The sequence below is a fragment of the Pelophylax lessonae genome (genome assembly GCF_965119305.1).
Source record: "Pelophylax lessonae genome assembly, chromosome: 2".
NCBI classification, from domain to species: domain Eukaryota; kingdom Metazoa; phylum Chordata; class Amphibia; order Anura; family Ranidae; genus Pelophylax; species Pelophylax lessonae.
This window is the reverse complement of record NC_138769.1, coordinates 579326240-579352163: the sequence shown is the minus strand read 5'-3', so window position 1 is coordinate 579352163 and position 25924 is coordinate 579326240. Positions and strand designations below refer to the sequence as shown.

The following is a 25924-nucleotide window of genomic DNA, read 5'->3' as shown; positions in this document are numbered from 1 at the left end:
GGTCAGTGTAGGTGTCAGTGTATGGGGGGGTCAGTGTAGGTGTCAGTGTATGGGGGGGGGGGGTCAGTGTAGGTGTCAGTGTATGGGGGGGGGGGTCAGTGTAGGTGTCAGTGTATGGGGGGGTCAGTGTAGGTGTCAGTGTATGGGGGGGTCAGTGTAGGTGTCAGTGTATGGGGGGTCAGTGTAGGTGTCAGTGTATGGGGGGTGTCAGTGTATAGGGGGGGGGTCAGTGTATGGGGAGGTCAGTGTAGGTGTCAGTGTATGGGGGGGTCAGTGTAGGGGTCAGTGTAGGTGTCAGTGTATGGAGGGGGTCAGTGTAGGTGTCGGTGTATGGGGGGGGTCAGTGTAGGTGTCAGTGTAGGTGTCGGTGTATGGGGGGGGGTCAGTGTAGGTGTCAATGTATTGGGGGGTCAGTGTAGGTGTCAGTGTATGAGTGGGGGTCAGTGTAGTTGTCAGTTTAAGGGGGGTCAGTGTAGGGGGGGTCATTGTAGGGGAGTCAGTGTGTGGTGTCAGTGTAGTTGTCAGTGTAGGGGGGGGGCAGTGTAGGGGGGTCAGTGTAGGGGAGTCAGTGTAGGGGTGTCAGTGTAGGGGTGTCAGTGTGTGGTGTCAGTGTGTGGGGTCAGTGTAGGGGGAGGGGTCAGTGCAGTTGTCAGTGTAGGTCTCAGTGTATGTGGGAATGTAGGGGTGGTCAGAGTAGGGGTGGTCAGTGAAGGGGGGTCAGTATAGGGGGTCAGTGTAGGGGGGGGGGTCAGTGTAGTTGTCAGTGAAGTTGTCAGTGTAGGGGGGGGGGTCAGTGATGTCGTCAGTGTAAGGGGGGTCAGTGTAGGGGTGTCAGTGTATGGGGGAGTCAGTGTATGGGGGGACCAGTGTAGTTGTCAGTGAAGGTGTCAGTGTGGGAGGGGGGTCAGTGTGGGTGTCAGTGTATGGGGGGTGTCAGTGTAGGTATAAGGTAGGTCTGTGTAGTGGTCTAGTAGATTTGTGTAGGGGGCGCAAATTACTTACCTTGCCCCGGGCGCTGACAACCCACGCTACGCCACTGACGGGCACAGAGCTCCACTTTGACTAAGACGCCAGCAAGGTGGAGGTGGGGTACTGGTATGGGCTGGTATTATTAAAGATGAGTTTGACCTTTCCGAGTTGAAGATGGACTCACAATCAACTCCCAAACCTACTGCTAGTTTTTATAAGACACGTTCTTCAAGCAGTGGTACAGAAACAAGTCTGTATCTTTCAAGAAGACCTTGACATTTATGCAGAACAATGCTCCATCACATGCATCGAAGTACTCTGCTGCTTGGCTAGCCAGTAAAGGCCTTAAAGATGAAAGAATAATGATATTGCTCCATTCCTCACCTGACTAAACCCTATAAAGAACTGGTGGGCCCTTCTAAATGGGAGATTTATGGTGAATGAAAACAGAACACCTCTCTGAACAGTGTCTGGGAGACTGTGGTTGTTGCTGCAAAAAAAAGTTGATTGTCAACAGATCAAGAAACTGACAGACTCCATGAATGGAAGGCTTATGACTGTTGTTGAAAAGAAGAGTAGCTATAGTGGTCACTGATTTTTTTTTTTTTTTTTTTTTAAATGTCAATGTAAACTTTGTGTTGTTTTTTTATTATTCTCACTTTACCAGAAGAAAATAAACAATTGGAACATTTTCATTTTTTTATGTAGTTGCATAATAATTGTGCACACATAGATATTCTCCTAAGAAAGCCAAAACCTCACTTTTACTTTCTTAAATATTAACATTTTGGATTGACTGCGAGCACTGTAGTTGTTCAAAAAGTAAAATAATCCTCAAAAATACAACTTGACTATTAATTGTGCACACAGTATATATGTTTGCATGAACTTCATTGTTCTGCCTTCCGCAGGATATTATATGTTGTTTGCCTGCAATATCAGTTGTGACCACAAGACGGAGTCAGTGGTAAATTTTCAGTTTTGTAGAAACTAGAAAAATTTTCACCTTTAGCAAAAGCACTAGTTGAAAATTGTGTTATTTTGCCGATAAAAGAAAAAGGTGGCGAAAATGGCGCTGAAAACAAAAAAAAATGTTGCCGTCAGTTTACTACAATTTTACTGTTGTTATGGTTTGTTTTTTATAGGTCATGTGATTCAAAAAATGTATCAAAAATGTAACACCGGTGCGTTATTGATGCGTTCTTGCTGCGTTTTCCATGGGGAGGTGTGATTTTGGTGAGTTTTTTTAACTGACCAAAAATGCAGGAGCAGGATTCTTAACACCACAATTGAAGCACAGCAGACCAGTGTGAGCTTTTCTTGCACCAAAGATGCCAATAATGCCTGACAATAAATTCATATTCATTTCAATTCATAATATTAATTAAAAAGTCAAATATAATACAATTATATATAAAATATATACAGTATCTCACAAAAGTGAGTACACCCCTCACATTTTTGTAAATGTTTTATTCTATCTTTTCATGTGACAACACTGAAGAAATGACACTTTGCTACAATGTAAAGTAGTGAGTATACAGCTTGTATAACAGTGTAACTTTGCAGTCTCCTGGGAATAACTCAACACTCAGCCATTAATGTGTAAACAGCTGGCAACAAAAGTGAGTACACCCCTAAGTGAAAATGTCCAAATTGGGCCCAATCAGCCATTTTCCCTCCCCAGTGTCATGTGATTTGTTGGCATAGGCTATAAGAAGATTGCTAAGATCCTGAAACTGAGCTGCAGCACGGTGGTCAAGACCATACAGCGGTTTAACAGGACAGGTTCCACTCAGAACAGGCCTCACCATGGTCGACCAAAGAAGTTGAGTGCATGTGCTCAGCGTCATATCCAGAGGTTGTCGTTGGGAAAAAGACGTATGAGTGCTGCCAGCATTGCTGGAGAGGTTGAAGGGGTGGGGAGTCAGCCTGTCAGTGCTCAGACCATACGCCGCACACTGCATCAAATTGGTCTTCATGGCTGTCGTCCTGGATGGAGGCCTCTTCTAAAAATGATGCACAAGAAAGCCCACAAACAGTTTGGTGAAGACAAGCAGACTAAGGACATGGATTACTGGAATGAGACCAAGATAAACTTATTTGGTTCAGATGGTGTCAAGTGTGTGTGGCGGCAACCAGGTCAGGAGTACAAAAACAAGTGTGTCTTGCCTACAGTCAAGCATAGTGGTGGGGTGTCATGGTCTGGGGCTGCATGAGTGCTACCGGCCCTGGGGAGCTACAGTTCATTGAGGGTGCCATAAATGCCAACATGTACTGTGACATACTGAAGCAGAGCATAATCGGAGACTGGGCCACAGGGCAGTATTTTAACATGATAACAACCCCAAACACACCTCCAAGACGACCACTGTCTTGCTAAAGAAGCTGAGGGTAAAGGTGATGGACTGGTAAAGCATGTTTTCGGACCTAAACCCTATTGAGCATCTGTGGGGCATCCTCAAACGGAAGGTGGAGGAGCGCAAGGTCTCTAACATCCACCAGCTCCGTGATGTCACCATAGAGGAGTGGAAGAGGACTCCAGTGGCAACCTGTGAAGTTCTGGTGAACTCCATGCTCAAGAGGGTTAAGGCAGTGCTGGAAAAGGATGGTGGCCACACAAAATATTGACACTTTGGGCCCAATTTTGACTTAGGGGTGTACTCATTTTTGTTGCCAGCGGTTTGTTGAGTTATTTTGATGGGACAGCAAATTTACGTTATTAAAGGTGTACACTAACTATTTTACATTGTGGCAAAGTGTAATTTCTTCAGTGTTGTCACATGAAAAGATATAAGAAAATATTTACAAAAATGTGAAGGATGTACTCACTTTTGTGAGATATGTATATTTGCTAGAAACTGTCATTTTCGGTTTTCGGCCAAGTGCATCCTGCATTTTCGGTTTCGGCACCAAAATATTTATTTGGTACACTTCTAAAAAATACCCATTATTCTTCAGTCTAAGGAAGAGAGACAGGTGCATCCTGGGAACCCAAACTTTATCTTAGAGACTGAAAGAAGGAACCAGCTATCAGAGCACATGTTGGGCTAAAACTTGCATCCCCTAAACGCTGCATCGTTGGTGAGAATTAGTTATTGCCATCTACAGCCTAGCTTGTTCGTTGTATTTCTGTATATTTAATATATTGATTATATGTATCTGTATTTGTTTTTTCTCAACAGTTTCACTCACCCTGTGAACACCCTGTGTTTTGTGATTAATGCTTCAAATTGACACTCGGTCTGACTTATTGCAGAATAGGAGTGTATAGATGCATGTCAAGCTACACAAAGGGAAACGAGTAGCAGGGACAGAACAACCATCGCTAGTCACTGAACTAATAAAGGAATTCACTGCCAAAGAAACCAACTAACCATAATGCACTTCCCAGGCTTTTGACTATAAAGTGGTTCTAAATCAAATGTTCTTATTTACTTTAAAGCAATCTCCAAAAATTCCCACTACCTGCCCTACCCACTTCCATCCTCAAACACTTACCTGGCTCCTGTCACCACTCCACCTCTGTCTCAGCCTCCAGCACCACTCCCCTTGCTTTCTGATTTCACATGGGAAACTGAGGCCAGCGGCTCAAAAGGCATCTGCTGCTGTCATGGACTAGAGGTGTGGCTTACCAGTGCTGTGTATGCCTATGGACATACAATGCCCATTTGAGGAACATGCATAGATGCCTCCTTGCTCCTGGCTTGCTAAAGAGGCACCTGGAATAGAAAGAAGCTGACAACATCGGGGGGGGGGGGGGGGACTACCAGAAGAGAGGTAAGGGACCTTGTTGTGAAATATTGTTACACTAAGCAGGCAAGTATAGCATAGTTGCATTGTTATTCTGGTAGAAAAAAAGTCCATCCAGTTCAAGCCACAGAAAAAAAGCACACACACACAAACACACACAAAAATCGAAATTCTCCAAATGCACAATCAGATACCCACAGTTGATCCAGCGGAAGGCAAAAAAACTCCAGCAAAGCATGATCAAATTTGCTATAGCAAGCTGAAAAATTCCTTCCTGATCCCTTTTTATTGGATATGTTTTATAGTAAAAAAAAGTAAAAGTAAAAAAAAAAATTTTTTTTGTTTATAGCGCAAAAAAATAAAAAATGCAGTGGTGATCAAATACCACCAAAAGAAAGCTCTATTTGTGGGAAAAAATGAAATCATTTTTTTTTTTTTAAGGTACAGTGTCATACATCCCTGCAAATGGCCTGGTCATGAAGGGGGTAAATCTTCAGGAAGTCAAGTCATTAATATTACAGCTCTGCTCCATATAGGCTTGTTATGTGATTGCTCAGCTCAAGGATCATGCTGCGCCTTTAAACACAGTATGACATGGCGGTGTGCGGAGTGAATGAACCAGTGATATCGTGTAGAGAGCGGGCGGGTTGAAACTGCTATCCCACTGAAGGCAACCCCTTTTCTTTGCTTTCTTCTGTTTGATTTGTCCTTCGCTTGTGTATGTGAATCTTTACGTGTACATGTTTCTACTTAAATGTATTTATTATGATGCCTTTCCATTTGTCTTCTGATTTTCACGTTTGTTTGTTTGTTTATATGCTGTTTGTTTTTACCTTGTATATCCATTGTCTTTGCATTTCCCTGCTGTAGTAGGTAATATTGGGACAGTGTCCAAACAGTGACCAAGAGGTAAGTAACACTTGGCTGACTGAGGTAGCAGTAAAAAGGCGTAGTAGATGTTGCCATTTTTTACTTAAGAGATGGGATAACCGGATTATAGCAGATCTTTGATGGAGGACAGACTCACACAGGCACCATGCTTTACTTTTCTCAGGAACACACACTGCAGTCTATGCTGCCTCTTTTCTCTCTTTTTTTTTTTTTCTTTAGTGAGTGCAACTTTATTTAAACACTTCCTGGTTAACAAACAGACAACATATTCATATGACTGTAGATCAATGGATAAGCTGTATAAGGGCATATAAACAAAATGTCATATATCTTAACACCCCCACTTGCTCTTATACTGCTTATGAAAAAATAGTTTAGTACAGTTACATCATTTTACTCTCTATACTCCAAAAATATAACTCACAAACCTATCAAGCTTAAACTTTGTTATTGGTTTAGTCATAACATCAGCTACCATTTTATCCGTAGAACAATACTCAAGATCTATCTTGCCTTCACTCAGAATAGACCTAAGGGAAAGGAATTTAATGTCAATATGTTTGCATCTTTGATGGTAAACTGGGTTCTTTGCGAGAGCTATCGCACTCTGATTGTCTTCAAAAATCTTCACTGGCTCAAACTGACATTCACTGTCCAATTCTCTCAGCAGTTGTGCAAGATATAGACTCTCCTGTGTGGTTGCAGCTAATGCTATATATTCAGCTTCACATGAAGATAGTGCAATTGTTGGTTGTTTCTTTGATTTCCAAGAAATCAGAGGTCCATTTTCAGTCAGGCTAAAACAATATCCTGTTGTGCTTCTCCTATCAATCTGGTCTGAGGCCCAACTGGCATCACTATACGCCTCTAGTTTTAATTTCTCTTTACATTTTCTGTAGCATAGTTCAAAATTGACATTTCCTTTTACTTGATTATAGCCTTTTGCCACAAATCTGGCTTTGTACGTTTCAGCTCCATTTGCATTGCTTTTTATTGCATACACCCATCTACCCCCCACTGAATGTTTGCCTTCTGGTAATGTGGTCAATTTGAAGGTATCATTCTCCTTTAGTGACTCCATCTCATCTTTCATTGCATTTAGCCAACTTTGTGACTGGGGTGTTTCCATAGCTTCTCTGAAGGTCTGAGGTACATCATGTACTCTATAGCAGTAATCTATGTTCATCAGTATCTGATTATCACCAACAGATTCTAGTACATAGTCATTTAAATACTGAGGAGTTTTTCTATTTCTTGTAGGGTATCTTGTACCATGGTCTTCATCTTTGTCCTCTACAATCTCCTCTAAAGAATCTGGGGTCTCATTAGTCATTGGACCTGATACAGGAATTACACTCCTTTCCTCATAGAAATCATCATTATTGTCCAACAGCTCAGTCTGAGTTTGTTTCTCGATTACATCCTTTTCAATGAATTTTACTAGTCTGTGCTTGAAGACTTTGCCAGTTTCAGGGTAATACACTAGGTAAGAGGGACTATTTTTGTCATATCCTACAAAAATTCCTTTTGTGCATTTTGGATCCAGCTTTTTCCTTTCGTGTTTGTATGCAAAACATTCTGACCCAAAAATTCTGGTTTCTTCCCTGTCAGTATGTTGTATGACGTTTGCTTCAAACGATTGTTAAAACATATATTTCGAATCATAGCTGCTGTCATCACTGGATATGTCCATAACTCTTTTGGTACTTTGCTCTCTATTAGCATACATCTTGCCATCTCTATCAGTGTTCTCCAGCAGGGCCGATCCTAGGGTAACAGACGCCTGGGTGCAGAAATATTTATGGCGCCCCCTGTGTGGGCGTGGTCATCTTACTAACTCCTCCCCTTTCCTAATGGGACCTGGAGGGGGTCTCTCCAAGGAACACAGAGAGGGCCTCTGTTAGAGAGTCTGTTAGAAAGAGCCTCCACCAGGCCCCATTAGAGACTACAATGGGGTTGTATCATGGGACCTGGAGGGGGGTCTTTCGAACAGAGGTCATCTTTGTGTGCATTTTAAAGTCTATGTTAGAAAGACCCCCCACCAGGCCCCATTAGAGACTACAACGGAGTCTAATGGGACCTGGAGGGGGGTTTATCTTACAGAGGCCCTCTCTGTGCCTATTGGAGAGTCTCTGATAGAAAGAGTCCCCTCCATCCCCGATGAGAGACTACATTAGAGTGTCACCGAACAATAGAAAAATAAACAATATTATATTAATAGCACTTTGATGCCCAGGCCCAAGACTAGAAGACTTCACTTATCTTAAATAATGGGTACTGGGGCTGGCTGCTGGTCTGCCTGGCTTCTGGGGCTTTGCTGCTGGTCCTAAGGTCTGGCTGCTGGGGCTGGCCTGCTGGTCCTGGGGTCTGGCTGCTGGTCCTCCTGATTCCTGGCTGCTGGTCCTGGTTTTTGGGGCTAGGCTGCTGGTCCTGTATTCCGGCTGCTGGTCCTGGGGTCTGGCTGCTGGTCCTGATTCTTGGCTGCCTGTCCTGATTCCTGGCTCCTCTGTGGTGTGCCGGGCTCTGTGGTGTAAAGCTCTTGTGTGACATCTCAGCGGGGCTGCGGATGTCACTGTGAGAACGGCGCCTCCATAGTCCTGGCTCACAGGCGGAGTGACATCAAATGCACTCCGCCTGTGAGAGGAGGAGCCGTACAGAGAAAGTAGGCGGCTGCAGTAGAGAGCAAAGCCATTGCTTCCTCTGTATGGCTCCTCCTCTCCAGGGCTGGTGCAAGGATTTTTGGCCCCTAGGCAAAATAAAAATTGCTGCCCCCCCATATGCTCGTGAATGTGCGGTACAATGCGCATTATTAGTACACATACACTTCCATAAGCCTAAAACGTTTTACTATGCATTAAACTTCAGTCTATGTTACAGTCAGAGCATGTAATGTACACTACACATACACTTCCATAATGGTAATGTGACATCACCGTCATGTTATGGAAGTGTATGTGTACATTACATGGTCTGACTGTAACTTCTCAAACCCAGTGATCACACTGTGATCAGCCCATACACAGGCAGGCACTTTAATTCATCTGTCAGTGTGGGACTGAGATATGTCCCCTGGTAAAGTCTGCCTCCCTCCCAGGCTCTGCTAATCAGTGTCACAAACTGCCAGCATACACTAAAACTTCAGCAGGCTCAGGCTGTGGGTTCGCATGGCCGAGTCACACTCACACACATGCCATGAGACTTCTTCCTCCACAGCTCCGCATGGGAAAAAGGGGCTGGACTGGAACTCTCTGAGCAGCCCCCAGCCTGCTTGCAGTAACAGACTGAGAGGAAGATTGTAAGGAGAGGCAGCTGCTATACTACACTCAGCGATCCATCCCATCAATGTTTACACCTCACACCTCACCTGATCATCTGTCATTGTCATGTGCTTGCCTTTTTAAAGCTGGAACTCTCTTCCCTCAGCTCACAACTACAAACATAGGCGTGTGCAGCCTATGGCATTAGGGTGTGCACCTCAAACCAAAGCTCAAACACACACAGTGTACACACACAGTACACACACACACACAGTATATACACGTATACACACACACACAGTATACACACACACACAGTATACACACACACACACACAGTATACACACAGTATACACACACACACACACACACACACACAGTATACACACAGTATACACACACACACACAGTATACACACACACACACACAGTATACACACAGTATACACACACACACACAGTATACACACAGTATACACACACACACACACAGTATACACACACACACACACACACAGTATACACACACACACATACACACAGTATACACACACACACACACAGTATACACACACACACACAGTATACACACACACACACAGTATACACACACACACACACACACACAGTATACACACAGTATACACACACACACACAGTATACACACACACACACACACACACACACTATACACACACAGTATACACACACACACACAGTATACACACAATATATACACAGTATATACACAGTATACACACACACACACACAGTATACACACAGTATACACACACACACACACAGTATACACACAGTATACACACACACACACAGTATACACACACACACACAGTATATACACACACATACACACAGTATACATACACACAGTATACACACACACAGTATACACACAGTATATACACACACATACACACAGTATACATACACACAGTATACACACAGTATATACACACACATACACACAGTATACATACACACAGTATACACACACACACAGTATACATACACAGTATATACACAGTATACACATGCACACACAGTATACACACGCACACACACACACACAGTATATACACACAGTATATACACACACACAGTATACACACACACAGTATATATACACACAGTATACACACACACAGTATACACACACACACCAGCACTTTCCATCTAAATATCAGCCTGCCTGATTGAACACACTGCTGCTGCCTCCATTTCCTGGCATGCTGGTACTTGTAGTGCTCCAGCAGTTCACAGACATTGCATGTGGTAATGCAGAAGAGAGGGAGGTGGTCAGGTATGGAGTAGGGAGGTGCAGTAGAGATTGGAGAAGGTTAGAGCATATCCTCCCTCCAGAAGCAGTGCACTGCTACTCACGCAGAAAAAACAACAGACTCAGAGACAGGAAGAGAAAACACAGCCCTCCCCCCTCCTCAGCAGGGGAAGCACTGACAAGAATACATTTAGTTTATTTTCCCCAGCTCACCTTCTTCTATAAAGGCTGCAGCCCGTCCCACACTGCAGGCTGTGTACTCTCCTCTCCTCTTTTCTCCAGGTCGGCATCTCCTGCTGAGATATCAAACAAGGCGCGCTGGGGAAGGGGGCGTGTCCACTGTGTTCCCATTGGCTGAGGAGGCAGCAGAGAGGCGGAGCAGCTATAACCAATGTATTTTTTCAGTGAAAGGCGAGGCTGCAGTGAGAGACTTGCAGCCGGGAGAGGATAGTGCGCCCCCCACCTTGCGGCGCCTGGGCGCACTGCACCCTAAGCACCCGCCTCGGACCGGCCCTGTTCTCCAGTTTCTTTCAGCTGTTCCATTTTGATGTGGTGAATAAGGTGCTGAAGTCTCATGTCTTATGCTCTTCTTTATGAGTAGTGACTGGAAGTCATTCGATGTGAATTCGGTACCATTGTCTGACCTCATTCTCTTGATGATCCCATAGGGGGCAGTATCAGCGATAAACTTCTCTGTGGCTAGAACTGTGTCACTCTTGTTTTTCAGAAAGTATACAAACACTGCACCAGAATAATCATCAGTGAATCCTATGATGTATTTGAATCCATCCTTTGCAACTGGCTCTATAGGACCTGTTAAATCTGTGTGTACTAGTTCAAGTGGGTATTTTGCACGGGTGTCAGGCTCCCTGTTTCTACTCTGAACAAATTTTCCTTGAATACAAATCTCACAATTCAGCTTGGACTTGTCAACCTTACCTTGGATCTTCATTCCATCTACTAGTTTCTGTAGTTTCAATATATCATCGTAATTACAATGACCTAGGATTTCATGCCATGTCTGAATATCATAACAACCGTAACAACTGTCATCGCATCCCTTATAGGTGTTCAAATAGTAAAGCCTGTTGTATTTCTTTATAACAAATTTTGTACCATTCTTATGGGCCAGAATACTGTCATGTACAATGCGTTTTGTAGCAATGTCCTCCTTTGTCTTCCCTTACTGTCCATTAGGTACACCTCAGCGTCGCCTCTCTTGAGTGCTACACCGGAAGTTCTTTTCCCATCTGCCAACTCCATATAGTGTTTCTCTGGCCTAAACGAGGTGTCAAATCTTTTAAATTTCTTGACGTCTGTGATAATATGCGATGTTGCTCCTACCATCAGGCTTTTTGCTTTGGGATTGCTTAACTGGTCTTCGCTTATTTTAAAAGCAAATATTTGTTCTGTATCATCCACTACATGCTTTACATTGTCTCTGTCATGGAACCATGAACCAGACGTACAACAACAGATAAGTGAAAATAAGAAGGCTTTATTGAAAATCAAGCTGTAAAGCAAAAGTCCAAACGGATGGCGAAACCGAGGCAGAGTCCTTGCGAAGCCAGAGGTCAGGAACCAGGAGGGTAGTCAGACGAAGCCAGGATCAGGAACCAGCAGGGTAGTCAGACGAAGCCAGGATCGGGAACCAGCAGGGTAGTCAGACGAAGCCAGGATCAGGAACCAGCAGGGTAGTCAGACGAAGCCAGGATCAGGGACCAGAAGCAGCAGCAGTCTTAGAAGCATGTGAACACAGGAGGACCAAGCAAGGAACTGAAGCCACAGACCTCCTATATATATGAGCTAGGCATCCAGCTCCTCCCAGTGGGAAGGAGGAGCCGCAGGGTGGGAGGCTACAAGAAACCCAGAAACCAAGATGGCCGCCAGCACATGTCAAACGAAGGAGAACAGCAAGAAGGTAAGACCATGACAGTACCTCCCCCTCAAGGGCCCCTCCTCCGCGGAGTAAAGAACGGTTTCTGAGGGAAGCGTGCGTGGAAGGCTCGGAGCAAGGCAGGAGCATGGACATCTGCGGAGGGAACCCAGGAACGCTCCTCTGGACCATAACCACGCCAATGAACCAAAAACTGCACCCGACCGCGGACCAGGCGTGAGTCCAGGATATTGCTCACCTCATACTCCTCACGATTGCCCACTTGGACCGGACGGGGCCGAGGAACCGAGGAAGAGAAACGATTACACACCAGTGGCTTCAACAGGGAGACATGAAACACGTTGGAGATCCGCATGCCAGGAGGAAACGCAAGGGCATAGGCTACCGGGTTTACCCTGCGAAGCACTCGGAAGGGACCAACAAAGCGAGGCGCCAGCTTGGGAGTGGGCACTCGAAGGTTGAGGTTGCGGGTGGACAACCATACACGGTCTCCGGCCTGGTAGGAAGGAGCAGGGGCTCGTCTGCGATCAGCCTGGAGTCTCTGGCGCTGCGCAGAGACCTCAAGGGACTTCTGGATCTGTACCCAAGAAGCACGTAGGACAGAAAGATGATCCTCCACAGCCGGAATATCCTGGGGAGAGAATACCTCCGGTAACACGGCAGGTTGGAACCCATAATTGGCCATGAAGGGAGACGTCCCAGAGGAAGAGTTCACCGCCGTGTTCCTGGCAAACTCAGCCCAAGGCAGGAGGTCAACCCAATTGTCTTGGTGATCGGAGACATAGCAACGAAGGAATTGTTCCAAGGCCTGATTGGATCGTTCTGCGGCCCCATTGGACTGAGGGTGGTAGGCCGAGGAGAAGGAGAGATGAATCCCCAACTGGGAGCAAAAGGCGCGCCAGAACCTGGACACAAACTGACTCCCCCGATCCGACACAATCTCCTTGGGCAAACCGTGCAACCGGAAGACCTCCCTGGCAAAAATCGTGGCCAACTCCTGTGCAGAGGGTAACTTCTTGAGAGGAACACAGTGGCACATTTTGGAAAATCGATCCACAATCATGAGAATGACCGTATGGCCTCGGGATGCAGGGAGGTCCACAATGAAATCCATCCCCAGGTGTGACCATGGGTGCTCCCCGGTGGCTATGGGTTGCAGAAGGCCCAACGGAAGGTGCCGAGGGGACTTACTCTGGGCACAAACGGAGCATGCCGCTACATATGCGGCGATGTCGGAACGTAGGGAAGGCCACCAGAACAGACGTGAAACAGCCCAGGACAGCTGATTCTTTCCAGGATGCCCCGCGGTCTTGGAGTTATGGTAGGTTCGCAACAACCGAGTGCGCAACTCTTCAGGCACAAAACATCTGCCGTTGGGTCTCTCAGAGGGAGCACCAGATTGAGCCGCCAAAATCTGCTCACCCAGGGGAGAGGTCAGGCTGGTGCGAATGGCGGCCAGGATCTGATTCGGAGGTATGACCGAAGTCGGAATCGACTCCTCCCTGGACAGGTCGAAATACTGCCGTGATAAGGCATCCGCCCTGATGTTCTTGGAACCGGGTAGGTAGGAGACCACGTAATTAAAACGTGACAAGAACAGAGCCCATCTGGCCTGACGTGGTGTCAATCTCTTGGCCTCAGAAAGGTAGGTCAGATTCTTGTGGTCCGTCAGGATGAGGACCGGAACCACCGAACCCTCGAGCAAGTGCCTCCATTCTTTAAGGGCCTGCACGATGGCCAATAACTCCCTGTCACCAATCTGATAGTTGCACTCCGCGGAAGACAGTTTCCGGGAGTAAAACCCACAAGGAAGCAGAGGACCCTCTGGTGTTCTACGCTGAGACAGAAGGGCGCCTACTCCCGTCTCAGACGCGTCCACCTCGAGGACAAAGGGCAACCCAGGGTTGGGATGCGACAGAATCGGGGCCGACACAAAGGCGGACTTTAGAGCCTCAAAAGCTTGGATGGCCTCGAGCGGCCAGACCTGGGAATTACTGCCCTTCCTGGTCAGATCCGTGAGAGGCTTGGCTAGCATGGAAAAGTCCCTGATGAACTTCCGATAATAATTGGCGAAGCCCAAAAAGCGCTGTAGGGAGCGAAGACCACTGGGCTGGGGCCACTGTAAGACAGCCGAAACCTTCTCAGGATCCATGGAGAACCCCTCAGCGGAAATGATGTAACCTAAGAAGGTTACCTGGGATCGGTGAAATTCGCATTTCTCAAGCTTACCGAACAGCTTGTTCTCTCGTAACCGTTGCAACACTCGTCTGACATCCAGAATGTGGGTCTCCATGGATTCAGAATATACCAAGATGTCATCCAAATAGACCACCACACACTGCTGCAACAGGTCACGGAAAACATCATTAATGAATTCCTGAAAGACTGCGGGCGCATTGCACAACCCAAAGGGCATAACCAAGGATTCATAATGACCGGTCCTGGTGTTAAACGCGGTCTTCCATTCATCGCCCGCCTTGATCCTTACGAGGTTATATGCCGCCCTCAGGTCGAGTTTGGTAAAGACCGTGGCCCCTTTAAGGCGATCGAACAGCTCGGAAATCAAGGGTATCGGGTAAGCGTTCTTGATCGTGATGCGATTGAGACCCCTGTAATCGATGCAAGGCCTCAACTCACCGCCCTTCTTTTTCACAAAGAAAAATCCAGCCCCAGCCGGGGACGAGGATTTGCGAATGTGTCCGCGTGAAAGCGCCTCCTTCACGTACTCCTCCATGGCCTCATTCTCCGCTACCGACAGTGGATAGACCTTGCCACGAGGAGGAACGGCGCCAGGTTGTAACTCGATGGCACAATCGTATGGGCGGTGCGGAGGTAGGGCAACCGCGCGCACCTTATCGAATACATCCCGGTACTCCTCGTATTCAGGAGGCAACAGAGAGTCCGAGGAAGTACACAGCAACTTGACAGGCCCATGGATGCAACTAGCCCCACACTGCGGTGACCACGAGAGGATCTCGGCCGATCTCCAATCGAAAGTCGGATTATGCTTCTGGAGCCAGGGGTACCCCAAGACCACCGAGTAGTGTGGAGACGAAATAACCTGGAAGCATACCGACTCTCTGTGAACGGCACCAATGGCTATCCCCACTGGAAGGGTCTCATGAGTCACGTGTGGCGGCAGAAGGGGTCTGTCGTCTATCGCCTCAAGAGCCAGTGGAGAACCTCGGGCCTGCAGAGGAATGGAATTGGCGGCAGCGAACACACTATCAATGAACAAACCACCAGCACCAGAGTCCACCAACGCCTGGGTCGTCACTGAGCCCCCGACCCAGGAGAGGACAACAGTGATCAGTGGTTTGTCAACACGGGAAACCGGGGACGAGGAGACTCCACCCAAGATCTGCCCCCGACAGGATCTCAGGTGCGAGCGTTTCCCGGACGGTTCGGACATGCCAACCGAAAATGCCCACCGAGACCACAGTACATGCATCGACCCTCGCGTCTTCGGAGTACCCTCTCCCCCTCGGACAGGCGAGCAAAGCCCAGCTGCATGGGTTCACCCCCAGCCAAGTCATCCCCAGGAGGCGTGGGAGGAGAGGGAGGCACGGGTGGGACAGCAAAGGTAGGCGCCAATCTGTTAGGAGGCCTCCGCAGACTCTCCTTAAAGGAAGGTCTCTCCCTGAGTCTGGTGTCAATCAAAATCAAGAAAGAAATAAGAGACTCGAGCTCCACTGGTAGGTCCTTAGCTGCAACCTCATCCTTCAAGGCATCCGAGAGACCATGAGAGAAAGCAGCGACCAGAGCCTCATTATTCCAGCCCACCTCTGCTGCCAGGGTACGAAACTCAATGGCGTATTCAGCTACGGATCGTGAACCCTGTCTGATGGACATAAGGAGCTTCGCAGCAGAGGCAGCACGAGCCGGCACATCGAATACCCTCCGAAGAGAAGCAACAAAACCGGAAAACTCGGCAACCACCGGATTGTTGTTCTCCCATAAAGGGCTGGCCCAGGCCAAGGCCTTGTCCGAGAGCAGCGAAATTAAGAAGCCCACCTTTGATCTCTCAGTAGGAAAGGCATGTGGCAGCAACTCGAAATAAATGCCCACCTGGTTAAGGAAACCTCGGCACTGAGTTGGCTCTCCCCCAAAGCGCTGTGGAAGGGGGGCAGAACCGGTCATACCCCGAAACACTGCAGGCGCAACAACAGGTGTCGGGGTAGACTCTGGCGCAACAACCGGAGCGGCAGTAGGAGCGGGCCCAGGAGCGACAACCGACCCATCGGCAACGGGAGCGAAATGAGCCGTGCGTTCAAGCAGAGTTTGCAACGCCACGGCGAACCGACCCAACAGGTGATCCTGCTGATCAAGTCTGGCAACCAGCGTGGGTAGCGAGGATGGCCCTGTACCGTCAGAATTCATGGCTTGGTCCTAATGTCACGGAACCATGAACCAGACGTACAACAACAGATAAGTGAAAATAAGAAGGCTTTATTGAAAATCAAGCTGTAAAGCAAAAGTCCAAATGGATGGCGAAACCGAGGCAGAGTCCTTGCGAAGCCAGAGGTCAGGAACCAGGAGGGTAGTCAGACGAAGCCAGGATCAGGAACCAGCAGGGTAGTCAGACGAAGCCAGGATCAGGAACCAGCAGGGTAGTCAGACGAAGCCAGGATCAGGAACCAGCAGGGTAGTCAGACAAAGCCAGGATCAGGGACCAGAAGCAGCAGCAGTCTTAGAAGCATGTGAACACAGGAGGACCAAGCAAGGAACTGAAGCCACAGACCTCCTATATATATGAGCTAGGCATCCAGCTCCTCCCAGTGGGAAGGAGGAGCCGCAGGGTGGGAGGCTACAAGAAACCCAGAAACCAAGATGGCCGCCAGCACATGTCAAACGAAGGAGAACAGCAAGAAGGTAAGACCATGACAGTCTCGTGCTTTTCGTCTGCACAATGTCTCACTGTGAGTGGAGCTCTTACAATAATTACACCACTGTGTCTTCCTTTTATTCATTCTGCATGGACATGCATTGGCTTTGTGACCTTTCTGATGACAACTGTAGCAGACAATGATGTCTTTCTCCCTTGTTGGTACAACAGGGGTGCTGATCTTCATTACATTATCAGTGCTTGTGCTGCTGTGATATTTTTCAGTGTCCTCAAAAATCCTTAACTGGGTTCTAAAGTCAGTAAAAGTCATTTCTTCTTTACCTTGTGTTATGTGGATTGCAAATGGTTTGAATGATTCAGGCAGGCCTTTAAGAATCATAGCGACTAACAGTCCATCACTGAGGGTCTCTCCTGCATTTCTAAGTGCTGTAATCGCTGTTTCTGTGCGTATGATATAGTCTGTGACACTTTCACATTCAGACTTCTGAAGAGATGTTAGTTCTGTGTATAAATTTATAAAACGTGGCTTACCTTGGCCAGCATAATGATCTCTTAGGATTTTCAGCGCTTTTCTTCCATTATCAGTTGCTTCTCTCATTATAAGAGATAGACTTTTATCATCCAGGAATTGTATTAACTCAGCATAAGCTTCCTCATTGTAAGATCCTGGCACTCTCAGTGCCTTTCTATCATCTCACTTCCGGGTTGCGTTCCACCACTCAGGTAGGTGGAACGCATATAAGGTGTGTATTCCTTTAACAGTGCTGACGTCATCATCAGGCGCCGCACTGAGCGGCTATTTCAACTGACGGTCTGCACTCACACATTGTTCGTGCAACCGCTCCTGATACCTGCCTAACCTGACGCTGCCGAATCTTCCAGCTACATACCCTATACCTGGATTGACCGGAGCCTCGCTACCTTGTCCTACACTCCCTCACTACTGGCTATTGATAAGTACCCCACAGGGGACCCCCTCTTATCAACAACCCTTGCTATCTATACCTGCATTATAAGAACTATTGCTAGCTCTAGGATACATGCTCTCCAGTATCTACCATCTGCATTTCTAAACCTAGATCGCTAGCTCTTGTGCCTATTATTTGTTACAACCTGCATTACCGAACTAAGCTTAGCAACACCTGTATATCTTGCTTGCTATTATCTATCACCTGTTGATTATACTAGATTGCTAGCTCTTGTGATTGCTATCTATCATCATCTACTATCATTCCTGTAACATCACTATCTGAGTGCCTATCATCATCTACTATCACTCCTCAGAGCCTATACCTTCAGTGTAACATCTCACTGCTACTTGCATAATTACTATCACTCCTGCAACATCATTATCTGAGTGTTTGTATATGTGCATACTGAATCAGGCTGAACCACTATGATGAGTCAAGAGAGTTGGATCAGGTGATTTAACAAGATCTCTACAAGACTACTGAGTGGAATTCTGCAGCTGCAAATCCAGTATCCTTGAGCTAAAACCCAGAGCGTTACACTCATTCTTATTCCTATCTTGCACAGGGTCTGCTCCTTCTGATGGTTCTTGCAGGATTGTTTCTTTAAGATTCATCAAGCGCAGATGGCCTAGGAATTTTGTCTCCCACAGCTCATAATTTTTCTCATCTCCATCGAAAAGCAGCCTGTTCCATTGGCTTGTTCCCTCTCTCCTGGGCCCATAACCTGTTGCCATTTTTTACTTAAGAGATGGGATAATCGGATTATAGCAGATCTTTGATGGAGGACAAACTCACACAGGCACCATGCTTTAGTTTTCTCAGGAACACACACTGCAGTCTATGCTGCCTCTTTTCTCTCTTTTTTTTTTCTTTAGTGAGTGCAACTTTATTTAAACACTTCCTGGTTAACAAGCAGACAACATATTCATATGACTGTAGATTAATGGATACGCTGTATAAGGGCATATAAACAAAATGTCATATATCTTAACAGTAGAAGAGTTTAGATTATATTGATAAGGACTAGAATTGGTGCAAAAACTGGTCAGCTTATAAGTCCCACTAACAATGGAATGAAAAATGTGGTCTTCTTAGATAGATCAGTTGTGTTTTAACACTTATTTCAGGTTTTTGGAACAGCTGAAGCCCTGGTAAGCTCCCAAATCAGTTTAGGCAGTTGGGGGCAGTAATGGCTTCAGGCGTAAATAGGTTTTGTGGTTTTTGGTAGAATCAAGCAATTTTGGCGTGTAAATCTCAGATCAGCCAAAAAGGGATTGTTTCGGTATTTGTATGGTTTGGACATCAATAAGATATGGTTTATCTTTAGATTCTGTCGCAGATTTATACATTTACATCAAATATATATCATTCCAACGTGAAAACTGTGTAAGTGTTGTTTGTTATTCATGGTTTCATCCTTTTTTGGGGAGTAAAGATAACCACTACACCAGTCATGCAAATGCAGCTAAATGGACAATCTATGCGAGCGGAAGGTAAGGTTCAAAACCATTTATTGGCAGAAGAAGACACTGACTGTATATTCAGTGAGAAAGCTGCTTCTGGAGGGAGAGGGCAGGTGCAGGGTGTGTTTTAAGCACTTAAAACCACAGATATACTGCGGCAGATTGGCTCTCCTGCACAAAATGCTGTATGGGTACGTCGGCTCGCGGGAGCAGGGCTTGGGCGCGCACGCATGCCGCCGGCGACGCAATCGCACACCCGCTCTCTAGCCATGCAGCTAAGCAATGGGTCTGGCAATCACTGCAGAGACTGACAGAAGGCGGTGTGCTGTTGTAAACTCATCTGTCACTGATTGAAACATGGTTCCTGTGTTTCTGTTATTTTGTCATTTAAACAGATGTTTACCAAAAAAAGTAATTATTTTTTACCATAAATAATTTTTTAATTTTCATGAATTTTCTGTTTTATTTTAGCACTCCTTTTCGTGAACAAGGTGGGATTTTAGTCCTGTGTAATCCACACTTCAGCTGTTAGTCCCACCCCATGAGTCATGCACTGTGCAAGAAAAACAATGGCCGGATCCCTGAAAAGGAAAAAACAAACATAGTTGGTGGGGTTTGTTTCTCAGGCTCCACCAGTGCTTCAGGAGGCTGACATAGCCAAAGACATTCCACCAGTGCTTCAGGAGGCTGACATAGCCAAAGACATTGTAGGCTCCATGCAGAGTGCCGGTGGGCCACATATTGCACCAGGAAGTCTCAGTGCTATCATGTGACCCTGTATAGTATTGTATATTCGACGATTAGTTTACTTTAATTGTGGGGATAGTAAAGTGAAATAACAGTTTTTCATTTCTTTGTAGTTGAACTTGATAAAGAAATATTTCCTGCTTCAGTCACGTTTGAACTATAATACTGAAGCTTTTCTGGTAGTGATGGCTGATAACGGTACTGGTATCCATACGCTCTCAGGTGGTAGGTGAAATATTCCAAGGTGTGCATGAGTTCTGCATCCACATAATGATAAGATATGGCCAGGTCTGAGCAGCACTGGGGACCCTAGGAAATACAATATTGAGACATTAGTTGAGAATGAGAAATCTGAAGGCAGCATTAGAAATTTAAAGAGAGAAAAGAAAAAAGGGCAAAGAGCACCCTGCAATTAATTGTCAACCTTAGCAAGCAGTCAGAACTGTTTCTCGATTAGACTTGCATAAACTGAAATCTCATTCATTGCTATGGATCAGTGTTTCTCAACCTTTTTTCAGTCAAGGCACCCTTTACAATTATGGACTGTCTCAAGGCACCCCATTCTAAAATATAAAAAACTATTCTAATAGTTTACCTAATGCAACAACATCCACTCGTAGGACACCCAATGTTGGAGGTGATTTATTTTTCCAAAGCAAATACGCTTTTGAACACTGGTACTGACTGGTATTCCAATGTTTTTCTTCTCCCTAAATTTCTTTCCATCGGTCAGCTAATGTCACCCCAGTGCTAAGGGAGAGGTGCAGAGGAGGGTCAAACAAGGATGATGTGGAGGCAACATACATCCTCCTTATTAACTGATGACGTCATTGAGTGTTAGGATGCCAATGTCTAGAAAGGCATAATGGTGCACAATGAAAACCTGTTGCTTTATGTAATAAACGCAGGCTTGTATATAATTTTTTATCAATTTTAGGTATTTTGCCAAGACACCCCTGGAGAAACCTCAAGGCACCCTGGTTGAAAAAGGCTGCTATGGAGAACTGCTCTCTGCACACACTATTCCGAATTTTGCTTGTACTTTTTCATTTAGACCAAAATAATGTGTGGAACAGGCCTTACAGTGGAGGGAATCCTCACTCTCAAGTGCAAAAGTATACCTGCGCTGCTAACAAAGCAAACTAATAAATAAATCTCAATAAATATAGTGTGTAAATAATCTGTGTAAAGTGCTAGTGCTCAACTTACAATACACATTCCTATGTCATAAATCCCAATCAATATATGAAATATCAATCAATATAAAAAATTATAAATAAATACTAATTTTATACACGTGAAAATAATGAATGTGAATGAAGTCCTTCAATAAAAGACGTGCTTAAATAGTGACAGTCTTTATGCAAAACAATAATCCAAAGTGCTGCGTGCTCGTAAAACAAGTGCCGGTGCTCTCTCTACATGAGTAGGTGCTCCCCTCCTGGATCCCTATCCCAACGCTCTGTGTGCGGAGCGAAACGCGTCAAGCCGTTCGTCCGAGTACGTACTACGCCCGACTACATCCACCTTCCGACATACGGGGACACGGGGAGTAAGTACAGCCGTTTGGATTGGCAACCCGTTAGATGATTTTTTAGGCGTTTGAAACCTTTGCCATATTGTAAGTGTATCTTGTATTGTGTGCATCGAATAAAGTGGTTACATACTTCACGATGCCAGCATCTCTTTCCATTTTTTTGAGCAATACCTGGATGATGTGATCTACAGTAAAGCTGTTGAGTTGATGGTCCAATAAGGCTCGTCCCATCTAAGGATATTCTGAAAGCGGTGTATTATTTGGCTTCTGGTGAGTAGGGGTCCAGGATGGGAGCACCTACTCATGTAGAGAGAGCACCGGCACTTGTTTTACAAGCACGCAGCACTTTGGATTATTGTTTTGCATAAAGACTGTCACTATTTAAGCACGTCTTTTATTGAAGGACTTCATTCACATTCATTATTTTCACGTGTATAAAATTTGTATTTATTTATAATTTTTTATATTGATTGATATTTCATATATTGATTGGGATTTATGACATAGGAATGTGTATTGTAAGTTGAGCACTAGCACTTTACACAGATTATTTATACACTATATTTATTGAGATTTATTTATTAGTTTGCTTTGTTAGCAGCGCAGGTATACTTTTGCACTAGACACTTTATAAAGGTACACCACCTTTTATACCAGCAGCAGCCTACTATACAGTGGTATCAGAATAATTGTAATCCTCAGCGCTAGCCTATAATCCTTATAATCCTCACTCTCAAAGTCATTTTCCAGATGGCTGTTCAGGAGTGGTCAGGCTTTGATATAGAGACATTTCAGGAGGGAAAGTGCAGAACACAGATCCTCCTACCATCTCTAACACAAACTTCATCCTATGGCAAGGATAGGAACTCACATAACTGTATTTGCAAGGCCTTGCCACTTCATGAGTACAGGCCAGCTTAGGACCCAAGTACAGTAGCTTACCACAGGGGTGCATCCTGGACTTTGAGGAAAACCCCACCATCAGGACTTTCCATCACCTGGCCACCACTGCTCCCTTTCTGAGCTGGATGCTCCTTCATTAGCTCTGTCTAGCCCCCATAGGGCCCCCATTCATATACCCACACACCAAACAATAATGAGGCAAAATTTTGTGAACATAACTTTTATAATGGTGTATGATTTATAACTCCAGTACCCAAGATGGAGAGACTTGGGTATACATATAGAACTACTACCTAACTGACAGGTTTTCAAGTCCAAGGGTCATCCTTTTACCTACCCAGAGGGGCCCACTGAGGGGAAAACATGCATAGCTTAGAACACAACCACATCCAACTTGTTCTCAGTTCATTCCCATGTGCACCCCGCCTCCAGCTCCAACTGCATTATAACACAGCAAAATAGGGCATGGAGGGGGCTGTAACTAATTAGCAGGGGAGAACCCAGAAAGATACAATTGTAACCAAAAACCTATTGACTCTTCCTACATCAGCTTACAACTGTGTGTGGCACTGCATATTGGTGTAGAAATGTAGAACATTCTGACCATCCGTCCATTTTCCTAAACACTACACCCTACCACTGAAACAACTTGAATTACCATAGACTCATTTTTTTTTTCTTGTAATGGCTTAGTGAACTATTAAAAATAAACATAATATATATATATATATACAGTGGTGTTCGAAAGTTTGGGCACCCAAGGTAAAAATTTGTATTAATGTGCATAAAGAAGCCAAGGAAAGATGGAAAAATCTCCAAAATGCATCAAATTACAGATTAGACATTCTTATATGTCAACAAAAGTTAGATTTTATTTCCATCATTTACACTTTCAAAATAACAGAAAACAAAAAAAATGGTGTCTGCAAAAGTTTGGGCACCCTGCAGAGTTAATATCTTGTACTGCCCCCTTTGGCAAGTATCACAGCTTGTAAACGCTTTTTGTAGCCAGCCAAGAGTCTTTCAATTCTTGTTTGAGGTATCTTTGCCCATTCTTCCTTACAAAAGTCTTCCAGTTCTTTGAGATTTCTGGGCTGTCTGTCACGCACTGCTCTTTTAAGGTCTATCCATAGATTTTAAATTATATTGAGGTCAGGAGATTGTGAAGGCCATGGCAAAACCTTCAGTTTATGCCTCTTGATGTAATCCCCCGTGGATTTTGAGGTGTGTTTAGGATCATTATCCATTTGTAGAAGCCATCCTCTCTTTAACTTCAGCTTTTTCACAGATGGCATCAAGTTACCATCCAAAATTTGCTGAAATTTTATTGAATCCATTCTTCCTTCTACTTGTGAGATGTTCCCTGTGCCACTGGCTGCAATACAACCCCAAAGCATGATTGATCCACCCCATGCTTAACAGTTGGACAGAGGTTCTTTTCATTAAATTCTGTGCCCCTTCTTCTCCAAACGTACCTTTGCTCATTGCGGCCAAAAAGTTCAATTTTAATCAGTCCACAGAACTTGTTTCCAAAATCCATCAGGCTTGTCTATATGTTCATTTGCAAAGTTCAAACGCTGATTTTTGTGGTGAGGACGTAGAAGAGGTTTTCTTCTGATGACTCTTCCATGAAGACCATATTTGTACAAGTATCTCTTTATAGTGGAATAGTGTACCACAACTCCAGTGTCTGCCAGATCTTTCTGGAGGGATCGTGCAGTCAAACGTGGGTTTTGAATTGTTTTTCTCACAATCCTGCGAGCTGTTCTGTCTGATATTTTTCTTGGTCTTCCAGATCTTGCTTTAACTTCCACTGTTCCTGATGACTGCCATTTCTTAATTACATTCCGAACAGAGGATATTGACATCTGAAAACGCTTTGCTATCTTCTTATAGCCTTCTCCAGCTTTGTGAGCGTCAACTATTTTCAGTTTCAGTTTTCTAGACAACTGCTTAGAAGATCCCATGGTGCTGATTGTTGGGGCAAAGTCAGATGAGTCTGGGAATTTAAAACCTTTGAGATTGACATCACCTGGTCTTCCCAGAGGATGATTGAGAACAATCCATGACACTGGCAGGTCTCAGCCTTGCAAAGGGGGCAGTGCATGCTATAAATTCTGCAGGGTGCCCAAACTTTTGCAGACACCATTTTTTTGTTTTCTGTAATTTTGAAAGGTTCAATGATGGAAATAAAATCTAACTTTTGTTGACATATTATAAGAATGTCTAATCTGTAATTTGATGCATTTTGTAGATTTTTCCATCTTTCCTTGACTTCTTTATGCCCATTAATACAAATTTGTACCTGGGGTGCCCAAACTTTCGATCACCACTGTATACTTTGTATATATATGTATATATATATACGTATATATATTGTGACAGGTCGAGACTCTGTCATGGTAAAGATGGTCATTTAAAGGAAACAGAGTGTGCACATTGGCTCCATGCAGGACTACAGAGCGTAGATGGGCAGTGGCGAAAACTGCTTTTGCAGCTTTCTCCAGGTTTTGGTATAACTGAATGGGGCTCTGTAGTTTGGAGATTCCATAGTGTCTTGGGTGGGATGGAATCTCCAACCCTATGTCCATATTTTGTGAATGATCAGCAGGGTGTGTGCTCAGGTGCAATCCCATATTTTTCCCATACATTCATATTTACACAATTTTTTTGGCGCGAGTGTTATTTTTATTATTTGCAGCACATAGCCCTTATCATGGAGGTAAAGGAACACCTCAGAGCTCCCAGTTGGAGACGGCTCCACCCAAGAGATACAAGAGGTCTCTAGGAGTCAGAGGCTTTAGGTGGCAGACAGAGCACGTGTGTGTCTGCAAGAGATAGGCGACAGCCTGAGGACTAAGGCCAGAGTGAAGCTGTCAGCTTTGGATAATTCATGTTCTGGGGACCAGCATAAAGAGCAGAGGTACTGCAACTGAAAATCTGAGTGAGAGCTTAAGAGCCAGGTGGGCTAGCATTTTTTGATTATCATATATTGACTGGAGAAGAACCCCTGCGTTGGAAACCCTGTATGTTTTGGACTTTACCTATGCCTTTAATAAAAAAAATGGGCTGCCATGCCCTTAAACCAAAGTGCTGACTGACGTAAATGCCTTGAAAAACGCATCTACCACTAGAGCTAAGGGCCCCCGTGTTTACATATATATATATATATATATATATATATATATATATATATATATATATATATATATATATACACACACACACACACACACAATAACTCACAAAAGTGAGTACACCCCTCACATTTTTGTGAATATTTTATTATATCTTTTCATGTGACAACACTGAAGAAATGACACTTTGCTACAATGTAAAGTAGTGATTGTACAGCTTGTATAAGTTTAAATTTGCTGTCCCCTCAAAATA

At 44.9% G+C, this 25924-nt stretch overlaps 1 protein-coding gene across 1 annotated transcript in view; it reads right to left on the bottom strand.

Moving 5' to 3' along the window:
* Window positions 1–20168: 20168 nt before the first annotated feature.
* LOC309545887 (glycoprotein-N-acetylgalactosamine 3-beta-galactosyltransferase 1-like) overlaps window positions 20169–25924 on the bottom strand; it is a 31154-nt gene continuing 25398 nt past the window's right edge. Inside the window, exon 3 of the mRNA XM_082245303.1 lies at window positions 20169–20403. Within this exon, the coding sequence (XP_082101429.1) occupies window positions 20194–20403 (210 nt within the window). The 3' untranslated portion in view covers window positions 20169–20193. The remainder of the gene's footprint in view (window positions 20404–25924) is intronic.